The sequence below is a fragment of the Lacerta agilis genome, chromosome 15, assembly GCF_009819535.1.
Source record: "Lacerta agilis isolate rLacAgi1 chromosome 15, rLacAgi1.pri, whole genome shotgun sequence".
In the NCBI taxonomy this organism is placed as follows: Eukaryota; Metazoa; Chordata; class Lepidosauria; order Squamata; family Lacertidae; genus Lacerta; species Lacerta agilis.
The window spans coordinates 22954065-22972147 of record NC_046326.1 but is presented as its reverse complement, the minus strand read 5'-3'; the positions used below and the strand labels follow the sequence as shown (position 1 = coordinate 22972147).

The 18083-nt window shown below is 44.0% G+C and overlaps 2 protein-coding genes across 2 annotated transcripts in view; both read left to right on the top strand.

Moving 5' to 3' along the window:
• Nucleotides 1-4377: 4377 nt before the first annotated feature.
• Nucleotides 4378-6594, top strand: LOC117060332 (signal peptide, CUB and EGF-like domain-containing protein 1). The gene is made up of 4 exons (XM_033172546.1): nt 4378-4383; nt 4579-4704; nt 5294-5471; nt 6340-6594. The coding sequence occupies exons 1-4, from the start codon at nt 4378-4380 to the stop codon at nt 6585-6587; spliced, it is 558 nt and encodes a 185-aa protein (XP_033028437.1). The 3' UTR covers nt 6588-6594.
• A 6422-nt stretch (nt 6595-13016) lies between these two features.
• LOC117060330 overlaps nt 13017-18083 on the top strand; it is a 43120-nt gene continuing 38053 nt past the window's right edge. Inside the window, exons 1-4 of the mRNA XM_033172545.1 lie at nt 13017-13231; nt 14235-14384; nt 14730-14833; nt 15469-15686. Of these exons, the coding sequence (XP_033028436.1) occupies nt 13033-13231; nt 14235-14384; nt 14730-14833; nt 15469-15686 (671 nt within the window). The 5' untranslated portion in view covers nt 13017-13032. The remainder of the gene's footprint in view (nt 13232-14234; nt 14385-14729; nt 14834-15468; nt 15687-18083) is intronic.

Sequence of the window (18083 nt, the reverse complement as noted above, 5' to 3'; positions counted from 1 at the left end):
GTTCTCTCAGCCACTAAAGCCAGGGGTCTTCCAAAGCCTCATGGATGTTGTCATCCTTTGTAAACAATTGGAAAAAACACAAGGCTATCAGTGGCTACTAGCTACAGTGGCTTTACTCTACCACCACTGGTGGAGGCATTCTGCCTCTGAATACAACTGCAGGTGAGCAAAGTGCTATTTTCCTGCAACTGGTTGGCCACTGTGAGAACAGGATGCTGGACTAGATGGGCCATTGGTCTGATCCATCAGGGTTCTTATGTTCTTATGTGAGCTGTTTTTAGAGTTGCTTGTGATTTTAGATTGTCTTACTGTGCTTCCCCCACCCCACCCCGCCGCCTCAAAGGGACATTCCTTGTTTTAATCTTTTGCTTCTTTTCCAGGCTATTTCTGCCCTCAGGGCACAACCAATCCTTTGCCTTGCCCGGAAGGGTCGTATAATCCTTTACAGAGGCAAGCCATCTGCCTCCCCTGCCCTAGCGGGTAAGAAAGAGAACAATAATCATTCATCACCTGCAAAAACAGAAACAGTTTTAGCAACAGCAGGGGCCAAGGGTGGGTTCAAGGGCAGCAACTGGCTGCAGCTCCAGTGGGGCAATTTAGTGAGAGGGATGTTAAAGCCCTCTGCCATCACTGCAGCCCATTAAAAGTAGCTGATTTTTCCAAGTGTGGGGATTTTTATCAGGCACCATCTCATCCAACTGTTCCCTTGGCATACTAAGAATGAAGTGTTGGCTGCAGAAATTCCCACCCACCCCTTTCCTTTTCTGGATGCAGGTACTTCTGTCCCAAGAATTCCTCCTCTTTGGATGGGAACAAATGTCCAGTTGGCCACTACTGTCCTATAGGCACTGTCTCAGAAACCCAGTTCCCATGTCCCCAAGGGACTTATAATGCAAACACAGGAAGCAGCGATCCATCTGTCTGCATAGCATGTGATCCAGGTAGGTATCTCAGCTCAGGACATCCTGTTGGATGGGCCAGGAACCCATTCAATGAACTCCTATGAGAAGGGGACGACAGAGGATGAGATGGCTGGACAGTGTTATAGCAGCGACCAACATGAATTTGACGAAACTCTGGGAGGCAGTGGAAGACAGGAGTGCCTGGTGTGCTCTGGTCCACGGGGTCACAAAGAGTTGGACACAACTAATCAACTAAACAACAATGACCCCCCCCCCCCGCCCTTCTAGGAATAGGACTTATTAAACTCACCTCTGAGTAAACGTGCATAGGATTGCATTGTTAGCTCTTCAAATATCTGCTTCCTTTTACTGCAGTAAACATTACCCCTAGCATAGGAGCCAACTCCTAATATTTGAGAGGGGCAGTCCCTTCCAAAGTTGATGGACATTGCCATTCAAATGGGTGGGTGGGTGCCACATCATGTGATTGATTATGCAGGACAGGGCTTACTTGCCCCCACCTCCAATATTTTATTCAAGTTGACACCCCTGTCCCCTAGTTAAATATTAATTAAGCCTATGAAATATGGCTGTTTCCATTAGGTGAGAATGGGACATTATGTTACTGGCACTGGATCAGAATTTGTGTTTATGTCGCTGTACAGAAAGGCCCTACCCTTTTCCAAATTTCTTCAGAAAAAAAATGACCCCTGATCAAAAAGTTAAACCACAGAATGTTCTATATGCACTGATTCTGTTGTTAAAGAAAATGAAGAATCTCCCAGCTTAGAGAATGGAAATTTTGTGAGCTGCTCATACAGGCCCTTCTTTGCTTTTCAAACAAATAATTAAAGAGTGTATGTCTATTGCCCTTTTGAACCATATCTGTTGAAGAGCATGTATGCCAATTTGTGTGGATGGGTTTGCCATTTAAACATACAATCATCGTGGGGGCCGTTCTTTATGTAAGCATCCAACTTTCCTTAGGATTAAATTACTCGTTTTATTCTGCCAACAACAATGGATTTCAAAGAACCCTTTGGAATGCTGCATAGCTTGGGGATTCTAATTATGAAAACATTAAGAGGGAAGTATTCAATGTAATTAAAGTAACAATCATGTTCTCACCTGAGAGTAAGTTTGATTGAACTCAGTGGGATTCACTTTTTATTAACATGCAAAGTAGTAGGCATAGCTTTTGAATGCTAGTTGCTGATGGTATTCAGCAGAAGAGTCCTATTCATGTCCTGCTGGTGGGTTTCCCAGGGGCATCCAGTTGGCCACTGTGAGAAAGAGGATGCTTGGCTAGATGGGCCTTTGTTTTGATCCAGCAATGGGCTCTTATTTATGTTCTTCTGATGGTGCTGTTATGTACAAAAAGGAATTTAAGATAAAGTGTTGCTTCTTTTTGGTTCTGAATAGTGAGTTGGTTTATGTTCAGGGATCGTTTACATGATTTTTGGTGAATCATGGTGAAAGGTTTTGCACCAGTGGCACGTTCTTGCTCAAGAGAATGCATAAGCTCAAGTGAATGCAGAAGAGAATGCAGAAGCAGATTGATGACAAGTTTGCTGCATGATAGAAAGCAAAATCTGCTGGGCGTCGAGTTTCTGCTACTAGCACAACAATTGCATTGGATCCCTCTGTTGTGCAACATAAAAACCTCAAGCACAAGAGGCATTGTGTTATTGGACTGAAAATGTTGTCTATGGCCCTCTGTAACTTGGTGCTTTCGTGCTACAATCTTATACAGAATTTTGACTGAACGTTTTAAATTTAATTTGACACAGAGAATTTGGTTATGTTTTCCACTGAAGTTGTGATGATGGTGCTCTTTTCTGTTTTGTATTCTTCCTCTGTATATGTATTAATAACAGTGGGTTGCAATTTTTGTTCCAGGCTATTACTGTGCCCTGACGGGTCAGTCTCGTGTCACAGGTCCATGCTTGGTGGGGTACTTCTGCACCACTGGGGCTACCACCCCAACACCTACAAATGGTCTGGCTGGAAATGTATGCCCAAAAGGGCATTACTGCCCCGAAGGATCTGCCTTGCCCCAGCCCTGTCCTCATGGTTTCTACAGCAACTCTACAGGAAACACCAAGACTGAAGACTGTCTTCTGTGTCGTGCAGGTAAGATGAGGATCCAAAGGGTTTTCGGAGCCCCAGTGAGGAGATGGAGCTCTTCACAAATATGGGTTTAGGACCTTTTCCATCCTAGAGCCCTTATGCGATCTGTTTATTTAAACAGCTTTTCTTCATTATCTTCAACCACCAAATGTCTGGGTAAAGAGTATTACCCCCTACTGGCTGGGCTGATGGGAGTTGGAGTCTGCAGCAAGGGAAGAGGTGTATTTCTAATGAAGCCCAACTCCCTCTCCACTGGTTCTCCTAAACTTGTGCACCTGTCTCAATTTAGCCTCACTTATTCCCTCTGACTTACCAATTTTCTAGTAACACTGGGGGTATAGAATAAAAAATAAAAAATTCCTTCCAGTAGCACCTTAAAGACCAACTAAGTTTGTTATTGGTATGGGTGGCAATTGCTCAGATCTCCAAGAAAATCTGTGTGTATGGCAACCCATGCTGGAAAAGTTCATTTTGGTGAATTTCTTTAAAAATAGCTTTAAAACGTTTTTTTCTAGATTTTTTTTGGGGGGGGGGTAAACTTTTTCAAATATGGCAATCCTAGTAGGCATGGTACAAAGCCAGATATGTAACTTATATTTAACAAAGGCATTTACATTTATGTTCTACAAGATAATTATCAAGTTCACAGTCTTGTTACTTTGAAACAGTACCATATCTTTAAATGTGTATATACAGTTGGTTTGTTACTGTCACTTTAAATACCAACAGCTTATATTCAACCATTTTATGCTAAGACACCTTGAAGGAAGCAGGTTTCCAGCTTTAACCCTTTCAATTTCTGAACCTCACTTAAGCCTCGCCAACACGATAACTACAACCGCTGGAAGGCTCTTTCCCCCAACCTTTACTGACCTGTTAAAACATAGGTTTGCCTTTATTGTCCTGGAAATCTTCCCTCTGGTACTCCTACCAGTCACCATAGACCAGCATTCAGAGTTGCTTCTCTCTTCTCCCCTCCTTTGCCTCCTCAGCCCAAGCCCAGAGATCCAGCTATCCCAGCAAGTATTTGGCCACCAAGCCTCTCCATCTGCAACTCAAGTCTCCCTTCTCTTTACCCAGTCCTCTTCCTCTACTGCCTTCTCACTCTGCTATCATCTTCTTCTGGCTGCCTCCATGAACCCCAACAACTCAGACATCTCCAACCGACTAACTTCATCTGCCTAGCACCTGCCCTTATATACACTTCTTCTGAGCCCTCTAGTCCAGCCCCATCCAATCACACTGCTTAACTGAAGATTCTAAATCTGCAGCCACCAATCAAAATATGCATACCTCCTTCACTTTTGCATACTGAGAATTCCAACTGACAGTTGGAAGGCCCAAAATGACAGTTAAACTTTAACCAGAAAGAAAAAAAATTCTATCAAATACATTACAATGTACATAACAGCACAAAAGTCAGAATACAGTTCAAAGAAACATAATTCAAATAAACAGGATTTCTTCATGCCCCCACAACACCTGGAGGGCCACAGGTTCTCCCCTTCCCACTGATGATGATATCCATGATCCACATATCCTGGAGACTTCTTTACATTTCTGCTCCATTTCAGGATATTTCTGTGATGGGACAGGGCTTGCCTCCCCTTCTGGTCTCTGTCATGCTGGGTTCTATTGCAGTGGAGGAGCTGTTTCTCCAGGACCTCAGCTGGTAAGCTATGTTGACGCTGATAATGATAATATTGTAATTGTCAGGAGTAGAAGGAAGTTTAAATTAGGAAGCACTGATGGAATATTTTTATGGTTAATATCAGCTGGTGATGCTTCAACCTTTCTTTCTGTTTGTTATATTTGCAAATAAAAAATCTCAAAAGAGAGACTAAGGGAAGAGTGGAGAACTCAGAATTTACACTTATCCCTCCACCCCCCCCCCTATATTTCTCTCCATGAAGTTTACTTCAGGAGGTATCAGGTGATCTCATTCCTAGTAGAAGCCATTTTCTATATGCCTCTTTATCATTTGTCTTATGAGAGCACACTCCAAATGACTTGAATTTGTCACTTTTTGAATTCAAGCCACATCTGCAAAGGAAGATTCTTTCTTTGCAGTTACAGCTTCGGAAATGCCTGATGTCTTATGATGTGCCTGGTGTCATATTACATGAGGTGATGGACAGGTGGGTAACCCCACCCAGCTGTCAAAGTATCATGAGGAAGGTTGGCCATGTTTGCACCCAGCCCTCTAACCAACAGGTTCCCCACTTCTGTTCTGCAGTGATGCCATGCACTTATATTTCCAGGTAACAAGCAGAGGGGGGCAATGCCCACCTGGTCATTACTGTGTCTCAGGGAGTGGAAGACCACAGCTATGCCCAGCAGGAAGCTACAGCCCCTTTTGGGGAATGGCCCAATGTCTGGAATGCCCAGAAGGTGTTTACTGTGATGTTGGTTCAGCTAATTACACCAACTGCCCAGTCGGTGAGTTTAGCAGTACAAGTATCTTTCCAGCTTCCTCTTTTTCTTTGAATAGCATCAGTCCAATGCTCTGAAGGCCTTCTAGATGCCTGCATCTAGATCTAGATCACTACTGTGTGACCTGTTGCTCAGTACTTTGCATCATCCTGACCTGTGAAGCTTCACCACATGGCCTACTCTGGTCTATTGCTATGCACGAAGCATTTTCTGGTGGTCAGGTCTGATTTCCTTATGATTCCTTCTCGATCAGAATGTAAGAACATAAGAACATAAGAAGAGCCCTGTTCGATCAGGCCTGTGGCCCATGTAGTCCAAATTCCTGTTCTCACAGTTGCCAACCAGATGCCTGAGTGAACTGGCAAACGGGACCCGAGCACAAGAGCTCTCTCCCCTCCTTGTGGCCTCCAGCAATACTGCCACTGACTGCAGAATTTTCCCAATTCTTTTTGAAAGCCATCCAAGCTGATGGGCACCACTGCCTCCCATAGGGGTTAATTCTATGGTTTAACTGTGCTCTGCATGAAGTCCTTTCTTTTGTCTGTCCCAAACATTCTACCATTCAGCTTCCTTGGATGTCCATGTGTTCTAGCATTATGAGCAGGGATAGGAAAACTGAACTACAATTCCAGCATTGGTCGTGCTGGCGGTAAAGGGAGACTTCTGCATTGGTGTGTAAATAGGTCCCAGCTTGTGGCATTACTGATTCTCATATGTAACCTTCACAACGTCCGTGTGTGTGTGTGTGTGTGTGTGTGTGTTCGTGTGTTGTGGATTTGATTCCTGGATTGATGCAAATTGCCTTGAGCATTTGGGAAAGTGTCCTTTAACAGTCTGGTATTTACAATTTTGGCGATCTCCTTCTCTTCTCCAGGGTACTACTGCCCACGTGGTACAAAGTTTGCCACTCAGTTCCCTTGTCCAAGGGGGACCTACAGTGAGATTCTTAACATCAAGACTGTCTTGGATTGCCAGCTATGCCCTCCTGGAAAGTTTTGCTCCAAGCCGGGCTTGGTAAGCCCAGATGGCACGTGCATGCCCGGATGGTACTGCCCTCCTGGGTCAACTTCAGGGAAGCTGGTATCTCCAGGAAACAACACTGGTATTGGAGAATACATTTGATTGCATAATGGTGCATTTGGGAGTGGGAGTGGGAGAAAATGATATTTTGTCCTGGCACAATAGCACAGAATATTTATTTATTTATTTATTTATTTATTTATTTATTTATTTATTTATTTGGAAATAGCTATACCCTGCCTGCTTAGCAAAGCTCTCAAGGTGGTCTAAAATATATTTAATAAACAGACAGTGGTACAGTAGTCACCACAGCAGGGCAAAGGTGTATATAAGTCCTCCCGTCCTCCCCTTGTTCTCCAGTGTTCCAACCAATGCCATTCTGCAGCTGAGTATCATGGCTGTTGAAGCAGCTACATGTTAGGCCCACAGAGGGCAGGATGTCCTCACTGGGTGGTGGCGGCTGCTGCTGATGTCTCTCATAGCCAGGGCCCTGGTAGCAGATGCAGGAGGTGCTGTGGAGAGCAAAGATGTTCCATACCTTCCTCTCAGTCATTAGTCCCATCTAGGCCAGGACTCCCTTACTAGGCAGCTGCTGATTGTGTTTCGGTGGTGCTAGACTGAGCCAAAAGAGGGACAGACATTTCTGTGGTGGCACATTATTGCACAGAAAAGGTTAACATGTAAACATCAATGTAGCCCTACATGTTACTGGCAGTAGAATTCTGCTTCCTGGGGAGCTCCATGTTTATTGTTGTTTAAAGGTTATATAGTTTGTGAAGATAAATATATGCTTATTTGTTTTGGGTCTCCTAGATGCTGAATTTTAATTTTTGCAGCACAAAGTATTGCCCATAGCCAGGATGTATACTTTTCAGACACTGTCTTTTCCATTCCATGAGCAGGATCTGATGTCCAAGCTTCAAGTTTAATTCAAATATGTCCTGCTGGAGCATTCTGTCCGGAGGGATCTCCTGTTCCCATCCCTTGCACTCCAGGTAGATATAATTCTCGCTAAACTTTCAGAGCATACAGGGGCTCAATTATATCATTGTTTATTATGCAAAGATATAATTATCCAAACCAGCTGAAATTTGCAGAAAATAGACCATACAGAAACTGACAGTGCAGCTAGCTTGTCTCTCCCTCTCTATTTGTGGGGCCTGCCTGGTGTTTTTAAATGAGTAGAATGTGTGTTTTTATTTAAAATGCGTCTCTGGGTTATTTGTGGGGCATAGGAATTTGTTCATTCCCCCCCCCCATATAGTCTGGCCCCCCACAAGGTCTGAGGGACAGTGGACCGGCTCCTGCTGAAAAGGTTTGCTGACCCCTGCCTTAGAGGTTCATTCCAATAGTGCTGGAATACATAGCTAGTTAATGGGAGACCCATGGAGCCACAAATGCTGAATGTGAATGTGCTCTTCTTCCCTCCTCCTCTAGGTTTTTACTGTGCCTCTTCAGAATTGGCTGTGCCTTCAGGCCCTTGTGATGCCGGCTTCTACTGCACTGGGGGCTCCACCATCCCTAACCCAATAGACGGGGCAATGGGAGATGTTTGTCCTGGAGGCCATGTCTGCCCGCAGGGAAGCTCTTCTCCCATTCCGTGCCTTGCAGGTAGGTCCCAAAATTGCTGTTCGGCAAAGCACTGATGCCATAATCAATTCCAGAGATCAGGGGCATTGGCAGGGGTGGGGACAAGCCCCAGGTCTACTCCACCTGGCTGAGGATCTCCTTCCCTCCTCTTTATTTTTTATTTTTTTAATCTTTGCTTGCAGGGCAGGCGGGCACACTGCAAAGGCCAGTGTCATTGTGACTCCAGCCACCTACCTTGTTAATTTGTGGAGGATACAATCCCCATACAGTATGTTGGGCCCAGAAAATAAGTTTGCATCCCGTAGCTCTGAGTCAGAGCTGATAGCAAGTGTGTGTTTGTGTGTTTCCCTCTGAAATCAGCCTAAATTTGCATCTATACACCTGAAATATGCAAATATGGATGATGGGCTTGTACCTAGCACTGCCTACTTGCTTAACTGAAAATCTGAAGTTCAGCTTCATCTATGTACTCAGTTCTCAGGCTGAGCCTAGGTTTTGGCATCATTGGCAGCACATAAACAATCTGGGCCAGCAAAGATGGAGATAAGGCTTCCCCCAAATCATTTTTTTTTTCTATGTTGTACCTCCCAGAAACAGGAATGAACAGAAGAAAGAGCCTATTGGATTCTGACTGTATCTGTTTTCTCACATGCACACTGATTGCAATACAGTGGTACCTCTGGTTCCAGATGGGATCCATTTCGGAGGTCCGGCTGGATCCTGAGGTTTTCGCAACTGGAGAGACCACTTTTGCGCACACACGCATGGCGGTAGAGTGCTTCTGTGCATGTGCGTGCAGTAAAAACCCGGAAAAATACTTCCGGGTTTGCCGCTTACGTATCCCAAAGTTTCCGTAACCAGAGGGATACGTTAGTGGAGGTACCACTGTACTGAACATGTAGCTGAAGTCCAGAAAGGGATTTTGAGAGGTGCGAGTGGAGGGAAAACCCTCTTCTCTCCCTCCCAGACATTCTGTATGGACTGATGCAAAATGCTGTCTTTCCGTTATAGCTATCAAGGGCCAGTTTAACCAAATCAACAGGCATGTCTTAAAATAAAATAAAATGATGTATTATGTGCATAAAACTGCAAGTTGGGGATTAGTAGCTGGTCCCCCATGAAAAGTCTCCCCGTGTGTAGAGAACTAGGCAGGGCTGGATTAAGCATTAAGCAAAATAGGCTTAGCGCATCCATTGCTGGATTTACCATGGACTATATGATACAGCTGAACCCGGTTCCTCAAAAAAGGCTCCCACAATAAATGGAAAAATTACATAGACAAATGTGCAATAATTAAAAAATAGTAATAATAGAGATTAATGATATACATAATAGAGATTAATAATAATAGAGTTTAGTAATAGAGATTAACAATATACATTAATATTGGGAATACAACAAAATGGAATCTGGTAAAATTTTATTTTATGGCATATTATTGTTTATATTTTGAATTAGGTATATATAGGGCACCAATTTTTTTTTTAAGTGCTTAGGGCCTCTAAAGGTCTTAATCTAGCCCTGGAATGATGGTGTCAGGGGAAAGACTGCAGCCCTAGCCTTGTCCTTGCTGTGTTCTGTGTGGCTGAGACAGATTAGTATGGCAGGTAACAGACACAAGCAGACATGTGTTTCCTTTTGCAGGCTCTTTTCTAGGCGACCGCGGTGGTGAGTCACTGCAAGACTGCCGTCTTTGTGTGGCTGGCTGGTTTTGTTCCCTTCGAGGTCAAACTTCCCCAGAGGGTTTGTGCATGGCAGGCTGGTACTGCCCAGAAGGATCGGTATCTTCCCAGAATCCAGGTAGGAAATTGGCATATGCTCAAGGGCCACCACTTGTGTTGCAGGAAGAATGTGAATAGAAGCAAGAGATGAGTTTCTAGACTGTGAAGAAACTAAGGAAAAACAGTTTTGGTTTTTTTTGTCTTTTTTAAAAGACAAAATGCAATGCATGTGTGTGTGTGTGGTTGCACATAAATTGGATGCATGTAAATTGGTCATTGCCTTATATCCGGTGCTTTTTTACCTGGGGGGACTCAGGGGTACGCATACCCCTAAACATTTTGTGGATCTAAGTTTGGCCTCATTGAGGGGCAGTATTTCAATATGAGTAGAAAAATGGGAGTACCCCTAAACTTTCTTTTCAGGAAAAAAAGCACTGCTTATATCAAAAGGTGTATGTGAACATTTTTTTATCTTTAAACTAGGCTAGCAAGCTTCACGTGTGTCAAGCCCAGCTTCTGTATTAGAAATGGTGCTAGCAGATGATTTATTGATCTTCTTGTAACTTTTTCTAATTATTTTTCTGCAATGCTTGAAGTTCACACTCCTCCTTGCATTAGCTGCAGAGGGTGCCAATTAAAGTAGCACACAGCTGCAACATTTTCTACCCATTTCTCTTTTCCATAGACTACCTCTGTCCTCTTGGTCACTATTGCCCCACGGGCAGCCCACAGCCCAAACCGTGCCCCCCTGGAAAATACCAGGATGAAACTGGTCAAAGCCTGTGCAAAGTCTGCCCAGCAGGAAAGTAAGTGAAACAGTTTGCGGGATCCTTCGTCTTTTTTGGTTATCTTCAGTCTTCTCCTTTGCAGTCTGCATAGCAGTTGCTAGTCTTTAGGTTTCCCAAGACCAGGGAAGGGAGACAGATTCCATTGAGCTCACTTTTAAAGGAGAACATACTAAATTTCCACTTTCCAAAACTTCCTTTAAAATTTGCACTTTTCTGAATTTTGCAAGGCAATTCTCTAGCCAACCAATATATGCACAAAAATGTAACACTAGAGGAGACATGGTCTGGTTTGTTTGTTTGACAGGTTCTGTGATCCTGATTTCCAAGCACAGGATTCTAAAAACACCTCTCCACGGGGAGTGGTCAAGCCATTGGACTGCCTGCCTGGATACTACTGCCTCTCAGGGACGGAAACTGCCAAGCAATTCCCATGCTCCAATGGCACCTTCAGTAACCAGACAGGCCTGAGCAGCCCCAAGGAATGCATGCCCTGTCCTGGAGGCCAATTCTGTGCAAACCCAGGTAGGTCAATCCTGGTGAAAGTGGATTTTCTTTGAAAGCTGTCATGCAAGTGGACCTAGTAGATGGAATGCAACTGAGGCATGCCTGCAGCACTCAATATATGATTACAACAGCGAGACTTTTATATGCACAAAGGTGGAAAGACTCGTCATTACCAACTATGAAGGAATGGCTGTTAAAATTAATGGACTTAGGTGAGATGGTGAAATTGATGTGTTTAATAGAGAAAGTCATTGTTAACATTTACTAAAGATTGGAAACCTCTCATATTGTTTTTGCATGAAAAAGAAAATGAACCAATGACATTTGGGTTTGAGGATTGAAGATAATGTTGGTTTATAGAAAGTAGTTTTATTTGGTGTTATATTGGAGTGGATGAGTTGAAAAATGTCTGTATATAGCAGACAGAGGAAGAATTGGAAGTTCTTTATTTTCTTAAGTTACTTTCCTTCCTTCCTTCCTTCCTTCCTTCCTTCCTTCTCTCCTCTCTTTCTCTCCCCTTATCCCCTTTATCCCTTCTCTATTTCTTCACCCTTGCTTTCTCTCTGTTTTTTCTTTTCTTTTTCTTTTGGTTTGTGATTTTATTTAGATTAACATTTTAGTTTTGAGTAATCTTTGTATCCCTTTTTCCAAACTCTAATAAAATTTATTCTTTTTATTTATAAAAAGTGCTTTAAAGGTATAGTGTGTATCTACCGTAAATCCCTAAATGCAATCTAAATGCAATATCCTCACCAGTTATGTGCAATCCAAAGCTTTTGAGCTGTATAATAATGTGAATATAAATAAAGTAAAATAAAGCATCTCTCTTTCCTAGGTCTTGTTACCCCAAGTGGCCCTTGCTTGCCAGGGTATTACTGCACCCTGAAAGCACGAGTACCAAACCCTGTTCATGATGAAAGTGGAGACATGTGCCCCGCAGGGCATTTCTGCCCCTTGGGTAGCAGCAGCCCAACACCATGCCCGAGTGGGACTTTTCTAACCCAGCCTGGGATGTTGTCCCTCAATGCCTGCTTGCCCTGCCCTGGAGGAAGTTTCTGCCAAGGAGAAGGTCTGGCCAGGGTTTCTGGTGAGTTCTATAATCACCTTGCAGAGCACGCAGTGTAATTTGGATGCTGAAACAAGAGAAAGCTCTATAAATATACCATCCACCACCCCGCAAGCTGCATTGAGCTAAGTTTGTCTTGCACTAATCAAGCAGCCTCTTTTTTTTCTGGCTTCTGACCCAGAAAATAATTATATCTGATATGCAATTTGCATAGGGAGTTTGGGGTGAGTGGGTGGATGATTTAAAGCAACTGGCTTTGGTTAGAAATTACAGTTCATTTTCTGCACAATGGGACATGAGGAAAATCATTCCTGGGAGTCTGGCAATGTGCAAATTAATAAAGAGAGTGAAGGCTCTGAGCACACACAGAGTTTCTCTCACCATGGACCTACTGGAAACTTACTTCCCCGTCCCCATGCACAGGTCTGGTTTTGGGCAGCAAGGCATCTGGGAGGTCATTCTGTTAGAAACAGATCCCTGCAGTTGCTTTGAGGCTCACCAGTGATTTGTGGTGGTCTCTGACACCCTCTCCTTTGCAGGGATATGTCACCGCGGCTACTACTGTGATTCGCTGTCCATGCATCCTGACCAGAAGCTCTGCCCCCAAGGATACTACTGCCCCAAAGGCACAGGTTCCCCAGTTCCATGCCCTGCAGGAAGCATCAATCCCCACAGTGGGAAATGGGATCCAACAGACTGCAAGCTCTGTCCAGAGGGGTATTTCTGCAGTGGTGTGTGCATGAATATTTCTTTCCCCCCTTTTGAGGGAAGGGGGTGTCTTGACAGATTCTCAGCTGGCTTCTTTCTTAATGGAAAGAAACACAGCCTTCTTTTTCCTCTCAATGGCTTTAGGGCTGGGAAAGGCTGCCCCAGAAGGGATGTGCATCCCCGGCTACTATTGCCCCCCAGGACAGACCTCCGCCACACCTGCTTCCCATCGGTGCCCACGTGGATTTTACTGCCTTCAAGGATCTGTGGCTCCAGCAGCTTGCCAGATAGGAACCTACCAATTGGAGGAAGGGAAAGAGTCATGTGATCTCTGCCCAGCTGGGTTCTTCTGTGAATCATCCAACCAAAGTGAGGAAATTGGAGGGGTGTGCCCATGATGGTTGCTTGTTATGATTTATGTGCAGGGGATAGCTTGTTCCATGTGTCAGTGAGCACCTCCAGACTGTCAGTATTTTGCAGGAGGGAATCAAGCACATAATTGGGAATTTCAGGTTGGCACATTTAATACGTACGAAGGTGCTCTGTTGCCCTTGCACAACAAATCTGCTTTGAAAAATAGACTTTTTGGAGTTAGGAAAGTGATAGTGAAACACATTGAAAAGTACAGAATCAGTGAAGGATTACCAAGAAGGTGTATAAAAACACAACAGGCAAATCTGGATGAATGCAGGAGGAGTGTTCACCATCATGTTATCTCCCTGCAAGCAAATAAGAACAGATGCTTGATAAGAACTGGATATAATCTGATCTCCAGGCATGTTCACACATGACTCCTTTGTTACAACAGCTCCACCAGCAACCAGTCTGTTTCTGGGCACGATTGAAAGTGCTGGTTATGACCTATAAAGCCTTATATGGCTTAAGTCCAGGCTGTCTGAAGTACCATATTCTCCCATATGAACCTGCCTGGCCTCTGACATCTTTGAGAAGACCCACCTTCTCTCAGTCCTGCCACACTTTCAGGCACCCTTGGTGGGAATGTGGGAGAGGGCTTTCCCAGGTGGTTGCTTCCCAACTTTGGAACTCCTTCCTAGAGAAACTAAAGTGGTTCCCTACTTGTTGTCTTTCCACCAGCAGGTGAAGACTGTTTTATTCCAGCAATCTTTTGGGAACTGACAACTTTTAAAATGCCTTTTGATGGTGTTGTGCTGTTTACTATCCACATTTTTAATAGATTTGTTTTTATATTGGTTTTAATTCTAGCATCGTTTATCACTTTATATCTATTATCTTTTATATGTTTTAGTTTTCAGAGCCGAGTGCTGGAGATGGTACACACAATTATAACAATATAATAATGTCTTGGAGAATATGCTAGCAAGAAGTTTCTAAGCTGCTCTTTCTTTCCTAGCTGCTGCTATCCAGGCCCCCAAGCCATGCCCTCTGGGGCATTTTTGCCCCCCTGGCACTACATCTGGCACAGAACACCCATGCCCCAGAGGCACAAATGGACCCAAGACTGGTGCTGCTGAGGAATCTGACTGTCAGCCCTGCCCAGCAGGTAAGTGAGGGCCTGGGGCAAGGAACATACAGGCCACCCAAGAAAGAAGGTAAGACAATAGTGGGAAGGAGTCTAGCTCTTGGTTGCTCATACAAATTCTGTGCACACTGGGAAAGGGCCTCAGCTCAGTGGTAGAGTATTTGCTTTGCATGCAGAAGGTCTCAAGTTCAATCCCCTTTGGCATCTCCAGGTAGAGAGACCTCCCTGCCTGAAACACTGGAGAGCTGCTGCCGGTCAGTGAGGACAATGCTGAGCTAGGTGGACCATTGGCCTGACTTGGTAAAAAGCAGCTTCCTATGTTCACTGCAGATTTCTTTCCTTCGTTTTTTGTTTTTGTTTTTAAAGGAATGTACTGCTCCTCTCCTGGACTGTCCCAACCGACTGGTCTTTGTCATCAAGGCTACTATTGCACCAGGGGAGCAGTCAACCCTGCTCCCATGAGACACAGGGTGAGCGTAAATGGCAAGAAGCAGGGTTAATTCATTACTAGGGGTGTCAAATGTGTTGGGCTAATTTTTACATCCTGAACCCAGATGCAGACCCCAAAGCAGCTATCCTTCAAAATATGTACATCTTCCAATTTCACGATGTAGTTTCCCAAACCCCACTCCCCCCCCCCAGAAAAAGCATGCAAAATTTTGCACATTAGGAGAAGCTCGCCATGTTTTTGCATAAATAAAAATACTTACATTTGTGAAAAGAATGCACAAAAATGCTTTCTATCAAGGAAAATGGTTTGCAAAAATGTGCATGTTAGTCAAAACTACTTACAAAATTGTGTTTTGGGGAGAAATTTGCACTAAAATGTTGATGAATTTTCGTGAGAACTTTTTTTTAAAAAGCAAATTGCACAACCTTGGACAATTTTACCAAGTTAATTACGCCCCTCTGTGGCTCACAGAAGAAGCTTGAGAGAAAATCTATAGGCTCATTGATGTGCAATTACTTGAGAAATGTTTTCTGAATCAGCTTGGCACAGTGATATCATCTTATTGGAAGCTCACATTTAAGACTTGGTTTCATCAGAATTGTTCACCAGCCATATTTCTTTCTCAATGATTTTATTTTCCTTTATTTTTTTCAGGTGGATTCTGCCAGCTTCCTCCTAACCGGGAATGACATCTGCCCTCCTGGGCATTTCTGCCCCAATGGGACTGGATATCCCGTTCCTTGCCCACCTGGCTCCTTTTCCGCTTCTCTGGGTCTGAACGCAGAGAGCGAGTGCCAGCCTTGCCCAGCTGGACTCTACTGCAGCCAATCAGGGATGTCTGATCTGTCCCAGATGGCGCCATGTAATGAAGGGTAAGAGGCTGTAACAGCTGCTTCCCTTGACTGAATGGCAAGCCAAGACTTGCAGGCAAGCTCACTGTGAAGAAACACAGTAGCCTCTGATCGCATGATATTCTCCATAAATAAATAGGGGTTACATGAGTGATGTAGACAGAGCTGGATAAAAAGAAGCACAGCTGTCCTGGGTATTTGGGAGAAAGAGTATCATCAGAGATCCAAAACCACAATGAACTGATAGTGGCAGAGTGGTACCGTATATACTCGAGTATAAGTCGACCCAAATATAAGCCGAGGCACCTAATTTCCCTACAAAAATGTGGGAAAGCTTATTGACTCAAGTATAAGCCGGTTCACCTTTGCCAGTGTGGTAGAGGAGGAACGAGCAGCCCAAAGCATCCCTTTGGGCTGCTCCTTCCTCTTCCTCCTTTGCTGCTGTGGAGCTCACCCCGTCGCAAGGTTTCGAACCGCCATTCTTCTGATCAGCAAGCCCTAGGGCTCTGTGGTTTAACCCACAGCGCAATGTTCCCTTGTGTTATACAGAGAAGGCTGGGATCCTGTCCTGTTTAAGCAGGAGCCAGGGAAAGTGAGCACCTGTGGGGTTTTAATACTTCCTTAACTGATAGGCTTTCTGCCTTCTGGGGTCTAAAGTTTGCATTTATGTGAGCAGTTCAGGAATGGAACAAGCTGCCTGGGGAGAGTAAAGAACCACCGTTCTTGTACACTTCTTAAGGAATGGTTGACTTGAGTATAAGCCGAGGGCAGCTTTTAAAGCACAAAAAGTGTGCTGAAAAACTAGGCTTATACTCAAGTATATACGGTAATCTGAATCCAGCCCCGGAGAAACATCAAATCTCCATCGCTCTGCATGAACCCAAAGGAAAACCCTAAATTGAAAGGTAGTGTTTGGGAAGGGCCTAATAACTATGATTTTTCTTCTCCTACGGGAGCGTCTTAGGGCTCATTATTAAGATGCAAAGAGCAGGGATGTGGGGAATCCCATCACAAATGGGAATGGGAATGGAAATGACTGCTGTTTGCACGTTCACCTAAGGTCAGGAATGGACATCACATGAACATAATTTGCTGTCACAGAGGGTTTTTTGGTCTGCAAACCTTACAAAAAAAATTATGCAATTTTCTACATCGCTTTTGAAGTTTCCCTTCCATTGAAATGGATTGAAGTTAATTACATAGTGATTTACATCTGTGAGTTCTGTTTCTAAATCAGCTTGGCACAGTGATATCATTTATTGATTATATAGCTAATAGTGAGACAAAACAACTTATGTTTTAGCTAATGCTGAACTTTAATGGGACAGAAACAGCAGTAGTTTTGACAAAAAGAGTGCAGGATGGAAATGGCTACCTCCTTGCATCACTAGCAAAGAAGCACAGCACATTTCTGAGTAATAGACAGCCAAGGGAAACAGGTGACAACGGAGCTCTGCTGCTTGCATCCCAACCCTGGGTTTACCATTTTGATGATCAGAATGTTTATTTCTGCTCACCTCTTATTTTGTGGCATGGGGCCACTGCCTTCCAGTAAGTAGATTGGCTGCTATGACCTGATATTTTTGTGGAAAGGGCTTTAACTCAGTAGCAGAGCATCTGCTTGGCATGCAGAGGCCCCAGGCTTGATCCCCGCCAGCATCTCCAAGTAGGTCTGGGTGAGAACCCTGCTTTAAACCCTGAAGAGCTGCTGTCAATCACTGGACACACTACTGAGCTAGATGAAGCAATGGTCTGACTTGGTATAAAGCAGATTCTTACATTCAGAAAACCCATCAACCTGTCTAGCTCTATTGGTGCTGACATTGAAAGCACTTAACGGTTATGACCCTATATACCTGAAGAAGTATCTCCACCCCCATCGTTCAACCCAAACACTGAGATCCAGCTCCAAGGGCCTTCTGGTGGTTCCCCTCATTGTGAGAAGTAAGGTTACAGAGAACCAGGCAAGGAGCATTCTTGGTAGTCGCACCTGCCCTGTGGAACGCCCTACCATCAGATGTCAAGGAAATAAACAACTATCTGACTTTTAGAAGACATCTGAAGGAATAGGGAAGTTTTTAATGTTTGATGTTTATTGTGTTTTAATTTGTTGGAAACCATCCAGAGTGACTGGGATAACCCAGTCAGATGGGCAGCATATAAATAAATTGTTGTTGCTGTTGTTGTTAATTTATTTGCTACCCATGATGAATTTAAGCAGAGGCATTCATGTCTCCTCAGGCAACCATCTGCCAGGTTATAAGCATATCTTAAACTGAAACTAGAGGTGTGGATTAGACTCTGTCCTTCCAGTTTAGGCCAAGAGCCTTGATGAGCCTTAGATTAGGGGTAGCAAAGTTGTGCCTTCCAAATCTTCTTGACCTTCAGTTTCCATCCTCTTTGACCATTGGCCATGCT